Source organism: Acomys russatus, chromosome 6 (assembly GCF_903995435.1).
Source record: "Acomys russatus chromosome 6, mAcoRus1.1, whole genome shotgun sequence".
In the NCBI taxonomy this organism is placed as follows: domain Eukaryota; kingdom Metazoa; phylum Chordata; class Mammalia; order Rodentia; family Muridae; genus Acomys; species Acomys russatus.
The window spans coordinates 26,005,023-26,022,316 of record NC_067142.1 but is presented as its reverse complement, the minus strand read 5'-3'; the positions used below and the strand labels follow the sequence as shown (position 1 = coordinate 26,022,316).

Here is a 17,294-nt window from a genome sequence, read left to right as displayed (position 1 = left end):
TTGAACTCCACTCCAAGTGAGTGATACCTAAGAGCTTCCCATTCTTAAGGATTCCGTTCCAGGGGGCCTCCCTCAGAACTGACCTATTTCAGATAATGACGCGGGTCATCAAATGTTACTGCACAGACACACAACGCCAGCCGGTATATCTCTAGACCTCTAATCCGTTTCAGTGTCTCATACTGATTGCTCCAAAATGTTTGAATTAAGTGAAAGGCAAAACTTCCTGAAATACATCTTTAAAGTGATTCAAATTTGCATAAGTTTTAGCCAAGGAACAGATGTCTCTTTAATGCTGTACCTTTGAAAAAAAATTTAAAACCATATTATATAAATCCAACTTGCTGTAACACGATTCTCCTTGCCTCCTTAATCCTTCCTTCAGCGAAATGTTTTCATCAGAACATTGACAAGGGCAAGGAGAAAGGAGGCTCGCAGTCTGAGATTATGCAGAGGGAATTGTTTCATTGAAGGATTTTTAATCTCATCGTCTAAAATCAAATGGTAGTTTTCTCTTTGTGGACTGTGCTCTAAGCCTTCATTTTGACAGCTGATAGTCAGCACTCTAATTGTGTAGTGTAGCCACACATCAGTTAAACTGTAGAAAGAGAAACACAGGCAGAGGAAATTGAGTTCACTTGAGGTGTTGTCCTGTCCTACTCAGTTTTGAAAATCTTCCATTCATTTTTTTCATTCTCATAGTTTTCTAATTGTCCCAAATATCTTGGCTCCCATTTTATTTAATGTGGTAGTTTCTCCAAGGTCAACGGTGCCTGATCATGGCCTATGTATATAGATTAAAATTATCCTGTATATAGATTAAAATTAGCCTGCATGACATGATCCAATATGGCTGAGGGCACATAAAGTGTTATAGATATCAAATTAAAAAATGTCACACACCAAAATTTACACACACACACACACACACATCACAGGTTAGTATACACATACATGTCCCAGATCAGTACACACATACACACACACACACACACACACACACACACACACACACACACACACACACCACAGGCCAGTACATACAGATACACATATTGCAGGTCAGTACACACACGTGCACACACACACAGGCCTTAAGTCAGTATTGTACACAATATAGTACAAGTTAGTACACCCGCTTGAGGAAATCTCTATTTCTGATGACTTCTTACTAAGTCCTCAGCTTTAGAATTAGTGTAGTCTGTTGAGCTTAATGAGAGAGTCCAAGATGTTTACCTAATAGTTCCAAAATGTTATGTTAGGTCTGATAAACTAGTTCAGGCAAATGGTAATTACAAGGCTCAAAGTATCCTGAGATAACCTCGGCTCTCTGCCTACAATATTCCATCTTTCCAGAGTCATTGCAGTCTGTCCAGCCAAGATCCATCCATCTGTGGGAGTTTCAATACAGGTTCAGCTACTCCAGAAAACTTGAGCTCACAAGCTCTACAAACAGAAAATTCCTGAGGCTCTGGAAGGCCAGTGTTTACATTTTGTGAAGTGATCACTCTTTTGAGAGTGCTCTGAAGAGAGCTATGTGTCTTACGTGGCATACATAATGATTTATACTTAGTTAAACCATCTAATCCCTGTAACACCTTCACAGGCTAAGTATCATTTATCCTTGTGGCAAAGATGCAGAAGCTAAGGCATAGAAAGGTTAAGTAATTTCTCCAGGAGAACGCAACTAATGAGATCAAAAACCAGGATTTGAACTTAAATCTTTGAGTCAGAAAGTGTTCGTCCTTTCTTTTTCTTTTTTGTTAAGGTTGTTTTTCATTATAGGTATACGAGAGTTTGGCCTGCATGTGTGTATGTGGACTCCATGCCTGTCTTGTGCTCACAGAGAGTAGAAGAGGGTGTTAGATCTTTGGGAACTATAGTTACCGGTGGTTGTGAGGCACTGTATAGGTGCTAGGAGCTGAACCCAGGCCCTCTGTGAGTGCTCTTAAACACTGAACCATCTTTCCAGCCCCATTACAGTACTTTAACTAGAATGCCTATGGGTTGATCAGAACAGCACCACTCAGTGTAGGAGCATTTATCCACACTGTTTTCCAGGGTGTATGCCTCCAGTCCTGCCTAAGCCTGACTTCACTGGAGACTCTGCACTCTCTTTCATATTTCCAGATCTCACTATCCAGCGTTCTCTTCTCCAGATCACATCTCCGGCCTTGGTAGCAATGACTTTATTGCCTGCAGTGTTCAGACCCCCTTCTCTTCTGGATCCCTTTCTCTTCCTTTTCTCAGCATCTTCTTAAAATGATTTTATGAGGTGGTGGTACATGCCTTTAATACCAAGACTCAGGAAGCAGGTGGATGTCTGTGAGATCAAGACTAGCTAGGCCTAAATAGGGCATTTGAGGCCAGCCATGGCTCCATAGGGAGACACTGTCAGCAGAGAGACAGACAGACAGATGTAGGAAGACAGAGAGAGACAACAATATGACTTTATGATAAGACCTTTTGGTCTTAGCTGCTTTCCCCTTTGCTGTGGGAAAATACCTGCCAAAAAATAACCTAAGGGAGACAGAGTTTATTTTGGCTCACAGTTCAAGGGTGTAGACTATGGTGGCAGTGACATTGTGGCAGCAGGAGTGTGAGGCTTCTGCAATCAGGCAATAAAGATGGTTGAATGCCGGTACTCGGCCTGCTTTCTCCTCCTCCTGCACTCTAAGGCCCCAGCCCACCCAAGGATGTCTCCTATTTTAGGGTGTGTCCCCCACTTTAATTAGCCAAATCTGGAGGGGTCCTCAAAGGCCTGGCTGGAGTCTAAGCTAATCTAGATAATTCCCCAGGAATGTGCCTGGAGGCATGTCTACCAGGTGATTCTAGGTCCTGTCAAGTTGACAATACAGGTCACCATGACTCTGTGATCATTTCAGGTCTTTTCTGCCTTTTGTCATTTCCTCCATAGCATGCATGGACATGGTTGACATAACTTCATTTATTTATTTCTCCCTTGACACAAAATGACTTCCTTGGAGGAGGGGCCTGCTCCTTCGAAGCTATGAACTGCTCAGCTTGGTGTACGACTTGGCACACATCACAGGGCTTAAAGGGCCACTCAATAAAGAAGAAAGGCATGAATGAGATGGTACTCTGCTTGGAGGAAATGTTCAGGAATATTTTAGAATTGATGTATTTGATGATGTCAAACATTTTCAGCATGGGTGAGTATTGATCAAAATGATGGAAACTGGAGGCTTATATGTTGCAACTTCCTACCACAGTGAAGATTTCTACTTTTAAAATTTATTATGAATTTTTAATTAGCATATGTAATGTTGATTCTCATGAGATTTCATATTCATATTTATGTTATAAATCAAATGCACCTTGTTGTTATTCAGTCCATAGCTGTCCTCCTATGTGTAGTTTCCTTACCTCAGAAAGTCCCTCTTCTGCTTTTATGTCACACACACACACTCACACACACACACACACAAACATACAAACACACACATAAATAACTATATATGCACTTATACTATATAGAAATTATTAAATCTAGGTTGTATTTAGAGAAGAAACATGCACTATTTTATATTTTTAATTCTTTTTCTTGTTTGTGCTTGTGTGTGTATGTGTGTGTGTGTGTGTGTGTGTGTGTGTGTGTGTTGGCATTCACAGTTACATCATAGTTGGAGAGGTCAGAGTTCAACTTTTGGTGTGAGATCTCTCCTTCCACCTTGCTGAGGACGATCCCTCCAGTTGTTTTCACCATGCTAAGTACGCATGCACTTCCAGGCTATCGTCTTTGCCCATCTACTTGAAGGGGTGCTAGAACTCCAGGTGCCCACCACTGCATCTAGAAATTTATGTGGGCTCCAGAGCTTGGTCTCCAGTCCTCAGGCTTGCACAGCAAATGCTTTAACCCACTGAGCAACCTCATGGCCCCTATTTTGTCTGTCTTTGCCCCTGTGACTCTTTTCTTGTCTTCCTCCCACCTCCCTTTAGATCTCTTCATCCTCACTGATAGTTTTCCTGGTTTCTTCCCCGTTTCTGTGTGTATATGCTTGTGTGTGTGTGTGTGTGTGTGTGTGTGTGTGCGCGCGCGCGTGTGTGTAACATTTTCTTCATCCACTCATGTAGTAGTGGGCATCCGTGATGGTTTCATATCTTAGCAGCAATAAACACGTGTTTGCAAGAATCTCTGGTCTGCGTCAATGTCAACACTCTCAGAATTTCTATTTAAGACAGTGGTTCTCAACTTTCCTAATGCTAAGAAAAATAATCACAGTTTCTCATAATATTTTTGTCACTACTCCCTAACTGTAATTTTGCTATTGTTATAAACTGTAATGTAGCTATCTGATAAGCCCATGACCATGGCAGCTCTTATAAAGGAAAACATTTAATTGGGTCTGGCTTAAAGTTCAGAGGTTTAGTTCATTATCAGATAGACATGGTGCTGGAAAAGGAACTGAGAGTTCTACATCTTGATCGATAGACAGCAAGAAGAGACTGAGCCACACTAGGCCTGGCTTGAGCATCTTAGACCTCAAAGCCTGACCCCAGTGACCACTTTTTCCAACAAGTCTGTGCCTACTTTGGCAAGGCCACACCTTTTAATACTGCCCTTCCAATATGGGCCTCTGGGGGTCATTTTCATTCAAACTACTGCATGACCCCCGAGGGTGTTGTGACAAAGAAGTTGAGAACTGCCGATTTAAGGACTGACTCTATAGTCATCTGAAAAATGTGTATTGATCCTTTAGGCATACGACTCTTTACCTGAGTATCTGTTACAGAACTGTAATTTATTTATCTATTTATTTGTTTATTTTTCAGACTGATTTCAGCCCTCTCCTCATCTCCTCCTTGTCCCACCTCCACACCTCCTTCTCTCTATTCTCCTCCCATTCTTCTCAGAGAATGGAAGCTCCCCCCATGGGTACCAGGCCACCCTGGCATCTCAATTAGGAGCAGGACTAAGGCCATCCTCTCTTACTGAGACCTGAAAGAAAGCCCAGCTAAGGGAAATGGATCCAGGGGCACTGTAATAGCTTAAGTAATAAATGTTTAGCTAGAGACTTGCTGTACTCTGAAATGCATTATATTTATGTGCTAAAATGTTTTTGGAAAGGTAGTAAGGCACCTTCATGTCTACCTGGGTAGATCCAGGGTCAAGAGCTCAGGTCTGGAATCTTTTAATGGCTTTGGCTCAACTCTTCGCTGTGCCCAATCTTCCCATTTGGGGAATATCCCTTTAGAGGCTATAGATTGTGATAGATTATGTATAATGTTTAATGATGAGTCTGTACTTCAGAAAGAGAAACATCAATATTAACCAAAGCCCTTAGTATATGTCAGAATTTATAGAAATAAAGCAGCAGTTTTCCCCACACCTTTAATGTTATAAGCACTGTATCATTCAGTCTCTACCAGTGTGATGGAGAAGCTGGTGCCTTACTACCTTTCCAAAAAACATCCTCAAGCAGGAAAGGAAAAAATATCTAGAGTGAAATAGTAACACATAGCATTTTACACAGTGCATTTGCAAGGTAGAATATGGGCCGTGTATTCAGAAATAAATTAAAAATTCCTATTGCATGGTCAATAGATTTTTCTATAGGATTTTCATGTGAGAAATGAATTCTTCATTTTTTTTTTTTACAGATGGTTCTTTTGAAAACACAACTAAGTTACACATGTAACTATATATATACAGTTTTAAAATTAATTTTAAAATAGCATACAAAGTAATGGGGTTGGAGGCTGCACTTGCCCTTGCAGAGGCACTGGGTTTGGTACCCAGCACCCACACCAGGTGGTGCACAACTGCCTGTCACTCTGGTTTCAGTGGATCCATCTTTCTTTTCTGGCCTCTGCAGACACCACACTCACCTGCACGTGCTTCTCCACACACATGTACATAATTTAAAAAAGAAATATTTAGCTGTCATTAAAATAACATAGTAATGGGGCTCACTATGGCATTTCAAACATGTGCCTCATCAGACATATTTCTAATTTGTCCTCCTCCCTCACCTTCCTCTCCCAGCCACATATTGTCCTCATGCCAGCCCTCTTTCTCCCTGCAAGTTTGCTATCATGTCATATGTCCTCTTCCCTCCTAAGGTCTTCCCCTCTAGTGATATTTTTCTAATTTAAACACACACACACACACACACACACACACACAATCAAGGAGGTGAAAGACCTCTATACTGAAAATTTTAAGGAAAGAAAAATCCAAGAAACCAGTGGAAGATGCAGATACCGCATGCTTGTGGGTTGACAGAATTGATAACATGAAAATGCCATATTACCAAACTGATCTATAGATGCAATACATTTCCCACCATAATCTCAAGATCTAGAAAATGCAACTGTAAAATTTGCAGAAGCACCTAAGACCTTAACAGCCAAAGCAATCCTCAGAAGAAACAGCAGTGTTGGGTGTATCACAACCCTCAATCTGAACTTGAACTTCAAAGCCACAGCGACAAAAACAGAGTGTCCCCGGCATAGACATGTAGAGCAGTGAAATAGAATTCAGGACCTGGAGCTAAACCCACACAGCTACAATGTGATTTGCGCAAATGTATTCATCATATTTTGCATAAAAGATTGCCTCATCTGCGTTATATCTTCATTGGACAGGAAGCATCTTGCTTTACTAAACTCACACAAATGTAGCTACAGGTTACATGTGTACATGAGAAGATGAAGAAAGTGAATGCATCCGAAGAATATGATACCCATATAAAATGTTCTATGCAGTTTATTCTTATTTGAAAATGACTATCACAAGACTAGAAAGCCAAGGCCTCCACACATACATAACATTTCTTCTAAGGGGGCCAACATTGACTTCCTGTGTTATGCAGCATGATGATAGACTCTGGTGTCATGAAATGTCAGCTTTCCTCTGAGTTAGGGGAGTTTCCTACTGACTCAGTAAATTCACCTTGGAAGCTTGTTTATAGCATCTACCACGTGAGCTACAGAAGTTGTACCATGGTCAAATGATGCCACTTGAGCTAGAGAAGTGGTACCATGGTCAAGTGCTGCCATGTGTGAGCAATAAAGACCTAGGCAGCAGACCTGGGGATGAAAGGGCGATCTCATGGAAAACAGTTCTTTAAGAGAGTTAACCCAAAAGCAGAAAGACTCACATGGTATATACTCACTTATAATTGGGCACTAGCCCAAAAGGAATGTCCCACCATAGTCTTCACTTACCAGGAGATTGGGATAGATGTGAGGACATCCTACTGAGACTCTAGATAAGAGAAATATAGGAGATGGGGAAATAGAAGGATCCAGAGGGTCCTAGAAACCTACAAGACGAACACTGTGATGGATGGATCGAGACCCAGGGGGGTCCGCTCAAACTATTGCACTAAGCAAGGACAACACAAGTAGTAAACATCAAACCCTTATTCTGATCTACCCAATGGACAGCACATTCTCTACAGTTATGTGGAGAGCGGGAACTGACTGACATGAACTCTGGTGCTCCATATTTGACCACTTCCCCTTGGTGGGGAGGCCTGATGACACTCAAAGAAAGAATAAGCAGGCTACCAAGATTAAACTTAATAGCCTATGACCATATAGTGGGGGAGGAGGTCCCCCTCGGTTTTAGACCTCGGGGAGGGGAATAGGGTGAAAGCGGGAGGGATGGAGGAATGGGAGGATGCAAGTGATGGATAACAATTGAGTTGTAATCTGAATAAATTAATAAAATTAAAAAATTTTTAAAATTAAATTCAAAAAAGAGAGACAGACATGTAGTCTAGCCCATTGTAACTGTTGCAGTGAATTTCCATGCATATGTGTGCACACATAAATGCCAGAGTACAACCTAAGTTATCTCCTTCAGGGCACCATCACTTTGTTTTCGGAGACAGGGTCTGTCACTGAGATAGACCTCACCAATTCTAGGTTGGCTGACCAGAAAGATTCAGTGACCTGTCTCTGCCTTTCTAGAGCTAGGATTATAAGCACTGGTTACCACAACTGGCTTGATTTCTTTAAACATTGGTTCTGGGATTTGAACTCAGGACCTCAATTGCCCATCAAACCATCTCCATGGCATACAATGCATTTTTTTTTAGCGGCCTTGCATTTTATATGGCAAATTAATGAAATAAGCTAATAGCACCAAAGTAAACACTTCAATATTGTTTTGAAAATTTAACGTGTAATTCCCAGTGAAGAGATGTGAATCTGTCGTGAGTTTTTATCTTTCTTCCTCTGTTTTTGCAGGAATACATGGACTCTAATAAATGCATCGAACACCTGTTGACGCAGCTCAGGGAGCAGCACAGGAGTCTCTGGCGGTGAGTCAATTTGCGCTTTCTTGGCTCCGTAGCTTTGGAATGTTAAAAACTGTGTCAATTGTACAGTGGTGAGTTTTGAACCTGATACATGGAACAGGGAATCTGATTATCAAATGTATCTCGCTGCAGTTGGTTCCAGAACTACTTGTATAGTGGCGTAATTCCTTTGTGAACTGTCAGTCATGATCCCAGGAGGGTTCACATGCCACCAACACTTGGAAACAGGGGCAGGTTTCTGGATGGTCAGTGACCAGACATTGATTCCGAAGCAAGCAGGTGATGATTCCGAGGCGTGCTTGGCAGCATGCACCTGTGCTGCAGTCTTTGCTCTGAACCCACTGCGTGCTTTTCAGTGTGTCAGGCTGTGCAGTGCTACTGTGCTGAATGCTGCCTAAGACCTGGCTCAGGTCCCAGGGCATTATGGGCCATACCTTTTAGTCTCTTTGTTGTATATTACAATTTTTTTATGGTCTTAGAGATTTCATTGCAAAGAACGATATTTTTAAAAAATATTTTCCTACTTCCCAAAGCATGGAAGCAATGAATTAATATATACTTGGACATTCTAACATGTTTGATTTTTTAAATTGCTGTTTAAGTTGCTAACTTGAGCTTCATAAAATAATCTGCTAATGAATTTTAGCATGTGATCAGGACAGAAATTTCAGCAGTTTCTGTAGCAGCCCTAGACATACTTCTGCCATTTTTCACTGTGGTTTTATATGAAGGTAGTAGTCACAAAATTGACAAATATGAAATCAGTGTATCAACTGATTATGAAAAATGTTGATGCTTTGTTTCTTACAGAGCAAAAATTTCAGCCAAGACTTAATTTCTTATGTAAAAATGAACAAGCAGATATCCATTTCATTAGTTTGCAAGTTTTTTACGATCGTTAATAACTGGTAAAATTATTCATCTCTTATGTTTTACAAAATAATGCTTTAAATATATTTCTTCATGATTTATTATCAGTAGATGTTTGATTTGTACACCAATTTCATACACCTGTGTATCTAGAGTTACACAAGAAGAAGCTAATAGGATCAAAATATATTGTAGAAATGAAAGAAATTGGAAGAGAATATATTAAAATATTTTATTTTTAAAATGAAGCCATAACTTAGAGAATGGTATGTTAGAATTAAAGTAAAGGAACCTCTGAGACTCTGCCCTCAAGTCTAGGATTGGTCCAGAGCAAGCAGGTGGGAACACCACATGGCAAACTTAGAACAGGGCAGAAAGCAGGCACAAATTCTCTACCAACTTGCCCAGTCAAAGCCTCATATTTGACCATGTCCCCTGGAGGGGGAGACCTGGTGTCACTCAGAGGAAGGACAGCAGGTTATCGAGAAGAGACTTGATACCCTATGAGCATATACAGGGGGAGGTAATCCCCCTCAGGAACAGTCATAGGGGAGGGGAATAAGGGGAAAATGGGAGGGAGGGAAGAATGGGAGGACACAAGGGATGGGATAAACATTGAGATGTAACAAGAATAAATTAATAATAAAAAATTAAGAAAAAAAAGACCACTGATGGTAAAAAGGTTGCCAGGCTTCTGGTTCTTCGTGTGAGAAGTTTTTTTTTCTGGAAAGCTTCTGTGCGATATTTTTTCATACTGAGATTTTTCCATAAGTGGTGTGCACTGACTCCAGGTTAGGAAAATAGTCTGAGACATTTGTCCACACAGCTGGACTGGAAGTTGGTAACATAGACGTGAACTGCCCACGTCGATCATTCATTCCTGGCCCCTTGGAAGTAGACTGGAAAGATGGTTGTGATGTGATTAGGTAGTGTCCTAGGGTCCTGTGAGTGTGCCCTTTGGTGGTACCATGATGGCATTTGAATTCCTTTTCTTACAATGTTTGCAGCTTTTGAATTTTGAAATCCATTTGCTACTCCATTATTACATGTGCCATCCATACTGCATGAGAATTGTCCTGTCAGCTGCCCTAGTTCCAAGGGGAAAGACGCTCCTATCGTCATTTATTCATGTGTGCATTTCTGCATTTCTACCTCACGTAGGGCAGGGCTTTCTCTGTACTAACCCTCAAAATTCACCTTACACGAGCTGTTCTAGTTTGGGATAAAGTGCTGTACATTTTCCTTTGTTCATCTCTTCCATGATCTTTGGAAGCACTAATATAAAAATCTGGTTCCATATATAAAAACACTATTGGGAGAATGTTTCAGTTGACCCATTAAGTTTTTTTAAACATAATTTTATTAACTGATAATTTCACATATACATAAATGTATTTTGATCACATTCATTCTTCATTCCTCTAATTCCTCCCCGATTTACCTTTTACCTCTCTAGCCCCTCACAGCTTCTCATCCTCTTTTCTTTTTTGTTTCTTTTAAACATATTTTTTAATGATTCACCAAGTCCAATTTGTGTTGCCCATATACTTGTTGGTGTGGAACCATCCACTGGCACATGGTGGACCTGCCCGGGGCCACACCTTTATAGGAAACTGAGTCTCCCTCTTCCAGCATTCATCATCTGTCTGTAGCCCCTCAGCTAGGGTGGGGACTTGTGAGCCTCTCCGCCTCCATGCAGGAACATTGACTGACTTGATTTTGTGTGGGTCTTGTGTAGGTACCCAGAGCTGCCTTGAGTTCATAAGTGTGCTTGTCCTGACGTGTCCAGAAGAAACTGGTAATTTTTTAAAAAATCTGAGCAGAGATATCAGTTTCTTTAGCTTTTCTTTTTTCATTCTTAATTTTTGTATATATGTATTATGCATGTGTATATGCATGGTTTTTGTTGTGCACACATGGTTGTGGATGCAGAGTTCTCAGGGTGATGTTAGGAATCATCCTCATCGCTCTGTCTTCCTCACTCTTTGAAGCAAGGTCTCTGAGGCAAGCTAAGAAGTTGCCGACACAGCCAGTCTCATTAAAGGGCTTGCTGTGGGGATCCTCTGCCTAAGCTGGGATTATAGGCACACTGCCACCCCCACCCTTCATTTACGTCCTGTTCCTGGGGATCCAGACTCTGGTCCCTATACTTGTACAGAAAACACTAACCACTGAACCATGTCTCCAGTCTGCCATTTGTTTATTAGTGAATACAATACTTACTAGATTTGTTTTGGGGAGCTAAAACCATCATGCTTACTTGGTTTTTGTTTGTTTGTTTTGTTTTTGGTAAACTGGAGAATAAGTAAGCCATCATTTGTGTACACAGTTATGGTTTTATAATTGTATTTTTCTATAGATCTATTTAAAAGCATATTTTAAGACGATTTATAACATGTGCAGAGCTATATTTAAGCTCCTTGTACAGAATATCCCCTTTGCTCTGTCCTTTAAGAGACAAAATACACACAAAAAATAATGGCTGCCTTCTGATAAAAGAAAATTTTGAGTTTAATTTGGACACTAAGCGTTAAAAAACATATTATTCACATCACTGTGTAGGAGTGACGGTTTGCCATCTCTTTGAACCAGTTAAAACATGCATGGAAAAGTTTATATCTTTCCTACCTACTTGGAGTAGCTAATAAAAGTCATTGGTCTCAGATACAGCTAAGTCAAAATCTCATTTCAGGCAGGCAAAGAGTGCAGAGTTTTGTGTGCAAATTCTTCCGTTTCTCTTTGAAGTAGTAAAGCCTCAGTTATAGTGTCAGGGGGTCCACTAATTCCCCTCCATCTAAGTAACAATGGAAGGTAATAATGGCATTTGAACGGTCACAGTGACTGCCAGTGAGGAAAGGGGAAAGGGTGCCATGAAAAAGAGAGTGAAGACCAAGAACAGATTTCTTTCTACACTCTATACTAAGTCATGCAATTACACTTGATTTTATTTTACACACCAACCCTGACCTAACTGATTTGAAAGTGGGAGGGTTTCTCATGGTCTGTGGTGATGTCATAACTTGGTTTGAAGACTGCATGAGTGTCAGGAAATGGTGCAGGAAGTCTTTTCCGGTGAGGATCAGTTTTTGCAAATACTTTACTCATGAGTCACATAGACTCCCTGCTGTGTGGGGATCTTGAGAACAGCCTTGTGTCATGCTAGACACGCACTAGAGTGCATGAAACTAGACAAACTCTTCCTTAAGTCATAGACCCTGTGTGTACTATACCATCGATTGGTGATTGGTACAATTACAATAGGGGATGGGCTCTTTATTGTGGCTCCTCACATTATCCAATGCATTAAAGTTATGTATAAACTAAGCTATAATCTCGGAGTCAAGTTATTGCATATATTTAATTGGAGATTTCCCGGTCAGTGAAAGAGCCATCTCTAACATCGAGCTGAAGGGCACTCAAGGAATGGTACCTAAAGTTGTCCTCTGGCCTCTCTGTGCATGTGTATGCACATGCATATATAAACATGTACACAGGCATATGTCCTCACAGAAAAATATTTACAAAGAGTTTCCTTATATTCATGAAGTTAGTTACTAGTATGTAGGTTTTGCTTGTTTCTTAACCATCTGCCATGACAGGAAAAGAAATATACTGTAATCACCCTCAATGTACTTGGTTATAGTGGGATCCTGCCTAGTATATTATAGAAATAATCCTGTTATTTATCTGTGAGATGTGAAATACAAAAAAAAATTGTGGAGCTCAAATACAGCTATCCAACAATAGCAGACATTTAAGCCCAATCTCTTTGGTACCAGCAAATTCTTTTTTTTTTAAAGGTAAACATTTGTGGATTTGTTTAAAGAAAAAGATGGATTCAGAATCTAAAACGAAGTCTAAACCCTCTTAAATATATAATGAAGTCTTATTTCACTCTGTACCTTTCTACTTGACTTTTTTTTTTAAAAAATGGATGGGGCTTGGAGAACTTGCTCAGCAGTTAGAAGCCCTTGCTACTTATACAGAGGACCTGGGTTAGGTCCCCAGCATCCACATTAAGTACCCCTCAGCCACCTGTAACTCCAGCTCAGGTGCTCCAACGCCCTCTTCTGGCCTCTGCCGTTACTGTGCTCACTGCATTCATGTGCACACACCACCACTGTATACACAGAAGTAAAAATAAAATATCTTTTAAAAACCCAGATGAAACATATATTAGTTAATGTCAAACCACAGCTTGATTTCCTGTGCTTTAATTTGTTCTGATATGGAAAGTTAACATCAAGTTGAAATACTTTTTTGTAGGTGATGATTTTGGTGAGCACTACTATTTTTGATTTGGCTAAATATCTTTGATTGAGAAGAAAGGTCATAAGAAATAATAGTGGAAATATTCCCAACATTTGATTTAAAATATCTTTATCCACTTGTAGCCTCAGATTAAGCATTTAGAATTCATAGACAGGTGGAAACTACAAATTTAACTCATAAATCTTTATGGCATAAAATTATTCTTTCATGCCACATGTGAAATCTGTATGTAAAAGTGACAGCAGCAAGGTTTTCCAGCTGTGGGATGAGGAAGAGACTAAAGGATGGGACAACTTTGGTCCAGGCCTGTTGGAACTAGCAAATGAGTAATTCTCAGACTCAGTTTCTTCATCTGTAGAAAGAAGATATCAGTATAGCTAGCATTCTAGTTTCATTCCCTTACTGTGACAAACGCCATCGCCAGAAGCAACTTAGGAGGAAACGGTTTATTTGGTTCATACTTCCGGGTTGCAGCCCATCACTGAGGGAAGTAAGGACAGGAACTCAAACAGGAACCTGCAACAGAAGCCACAAAGGATCACTGTTGCTTGGCTCACTCAGAAGCGCCTGCTTAGCCAGCTCTCTTACGTGGCCAAGCATCACCTGCTTAGGGACTGGTGCTGCCGGCAGTAGCAGTCAGTTCCCACGGGCCAGTCTGATGGAGGCAATTCCTCAATCCCAAGAATTGTCTCCTAGATGTCTCCAGGCTGTGTCAAGTTGTTGACAATTAATGGGCACTAGGGCAACTAATGTTTCAGATTTCAGAGCATCAAGACTGCACAGATGGTTTGCAGTGTAGCACATTGTGTTCATGGTAACATACACTCAACAAACATCTTTTATCCTAGTCATTTGATAATGCATAACGACGGTGCTATAAAATATGGATCATATACAACCTTGAACAATTTAGTAGGAATAACTGATGTAAAAAGATTTAGCGGGTTTCCAATAACTCAGCAGATAATATTTAAGATGCCTCATTGGAGACACTCAAAGCTATCGTGAGTAATAAGGAGTGCAGGCTGGAGGCATGCTTGCTGTCCAAGCAACCCATTTTGGAGCATGTACTATGACTATGCTACTACGAAGCATACCGTAGGGAATGGTATATTAGCCTTAATACCTCGACATATAACATGCAAAACCTGAATCTTCTTCCCTATTTTCCGCCCTGGTGATAATGGGCGATATGGTGAGACATAATGACAGTGTGAGGAATCTAAATCGTTGACAAGAGAAAGGGTGCTCAAGAAAGCAAGAACCAAGCTCTCTGCCTGCCCCGTGTGTGTGTGTGTGTGTGTGTGTGTGTGTGTGTGTGTGTGTGTGTGTGTGTGTGTCGGCCACAAGACATCTCAGCTGGTATTCTGCTATTCCTTAGGTGCTGCTAACCTTGGTTTTTTGAGACAGGCTCCCTGACTGGCCTGGGATTCCTCCATTGGGTTGGGCTGTTAAGCCAGTGAGCCCCAGGGGTTTACTGATCTCCACTTCATAGTGCTGAGGCGAACAGATGCATGCCACCACACCTGGTTTCCAGCAACCCAACCTCAGGTCCTCATTTTGCATGGTATGTTTATTGAGTGAGTCTTCGCCCCAGACTGAAACTCTAGGGTTTTTTTTTTTTTTTTTTTTTTTTGGTGTGTGTGTGTGTGTGTGTGTGTGTGTGTGTGTAGTTGTTTTGTTTCCCCACCCTTACTTTTCAGAAGGGCAGCTGAAGCCTCAATAACTAATTCCAAGAATCTATAAAGTATTGATCACACACTTAACTGCTGCTTCCCACGGGCACGGTTGCTGCACTGCCAGGGAAAGGGAAACACTTATTGAACCACATGCATAGACCCTGATGGAAGATGGTCCCGGAGGCTCCTCCCCTCCAGCCAGCAAGCAATGTTAACACATCTAAAGTTCTTGAAAAGTAGAAGTTCTACTTTGCTTTCTAGTTTAACTGTGATCCCTACTCTAAAAGAAATGAATATTTAGAATTAATATATCTTGCTTTCACTCTCTAGATTCAAATGCTTTCCCAGAGGCAATGAGGACTGAAATAAAACCACTCTCATCACAGATACTTACCTACACTCTTTGTAATTGTCATGTATGTTTACATTTTCCAGTAGAATTTTTGGTGTCCATGCCTCTTAAGGAGTTACTTCCAACCATGTCTTGAAAAAAAAAAAAAAAAAAAAAAAAAAGAAGTTACTTCCAGGAAAGAATGCTTTCCCTGACACAGGCAGAATTCCACTCTTGTGCCATCTCAATGGATAAAGGTGCTAGTCCTCAACCTTGATGACCTGAGTTCTAGCTCTGTGACCCTCATAGTGGAGGGAGAAACGTGATTCCCATAATTTGTCCTCAGACCTACACAGGTACATAATGGTACACACATAGACACACACACACCAGACCTACACAGGTACATAATGGTATACACATAGACACAAACACACCAGACATACATAGGTACATAATGGTACACACACACACACACACACACACACATGCATGGCGCATGTGAGCATTATTGGAGACAGGGTTTCTTTCTGTAGCCTTAGCAGTCTTAGACTTACTTTGTATATCAGGCTGGCCTTGAACTCACAACGATCTGCTTGCTTCTGCCTCCTGAGTGATGGGATTAAAGGCTTTTACATCTATCTATCGATATATCTATATATCTGGTGTGTGTGTGTGTGTGTGTGTGTGTGTGTGTGTGTGTGTGTGTGTGTCTGTGTTTGCATGGGTGTGTGCCTTTCTGTCTCTGTGTCTAAAATAATATTAAAATTGCCTGTTGGGAGCCACGAAGAGAAACATCTTTGTAATACCTTATTGAAAAAGCGGGCTTATAGTTGTAAAGCACAGGTGCAAACAAAAGTTGATTCCATATAGCATCAGGCTCTGACTCTCCCAGCATCTGAGATGTGCATTCCCTGTACCTTGGCTCTCTGATATCACCCAGCCTCCTTATGAGTTAGCATGCCTGTTTCCTCATGGGATTAGCGGATGGAGACATGCATGTTAAATGCCTTGCCTCTGCTGTGAGCATAGGCCTTCACTACTCTGCGTGAGTCCTTAGCAGTGAACACAGAATAAAGTCAGAACTGTAGTTTGTTTAATTCCCTTCAAGAGATAAAGAGGCTACCTCCAGGGAGTTAGACATGTAGCCGAGACAGACTTCAGAGCTCTCTAACAGCAATAAGAGCAAAAACGTACCCTATGGCAGCTCTGTAACAGCTCCTGGGTCCTTCCCCAAAGCAACAGGAAATGAGGGTAGTGAGCTGTTACTTCTCTCAACCCCTGTGCTAAATTTCTGTATCATAGCTATGTTCTTAGCAATGGGGAAGACTCACGCCTTCCCCTGGACAGCCATCAATGTCATTTCCCCAATTGCCCACCAGGGATTGTTTCAGAGAGTCAGGAAATTCCAGTCCCCAACAGAGATAAGGGTCCGGCCTCGAAGCTGCACTTCTGCCCTGAACAAAGGAGAATGAAGCAGGGCATTGGCTCATGCTTCCATAGTTAGGTCATCCCTGGACCATCTAAAAGATGCTGACAGGTTAAGCCAGACACCACGGGATTGCTTAATGCCCACTACTGAGCCTCCTGTAAGGAGTAAGGGCACAGTCAGCATTCATAGTTCTGAAGCCCATCAGGAAGACGTATCACTGCCTTTTTGGCTTCATAGGCTTTATTTGGGTGATTTGAGTGTGATCTGCTTGCCTGTTTGCTTAGGAGGTGACTAGTGTTTGCTCATCTGGGGCCGAGAAAGTATTTTAGGATTCGACTATACCAAGGATGGTGATAAGGTCAGGTATAGTTCTATTTATATTTAAACCAATAAAGTATAATATAGATAGATTTGCTAGA

At 41.1% G+C, this 17,294-nt stretch overlaps 1 protein-coding gene across 6 annotated transcripts in view; it reads left to right on the top strand.

The window, feature by feature from the left end:
* Nckap5 (NCK associated protein 5) overlaps nt 1–17,294 on the top strand; it is a 958,567-nt gene that overhangs the window by 308,818 nt on the left and 632,455 nt on the right. For all 6 annotated transcript variants that reach the window (XM_051147290.1, XM_051147282.1, XM_051147283.1 and 3 more), the window contains one exon: nt 8,221–8,294. In XM_051147290.1, coding sequence (XP_051003247.1) covers nt 8,221–8,294 — 74 coding nt within the window. The remainder of the gene's footprint in view (nt 1–8,220; nt 8,295–17,294) is intronic.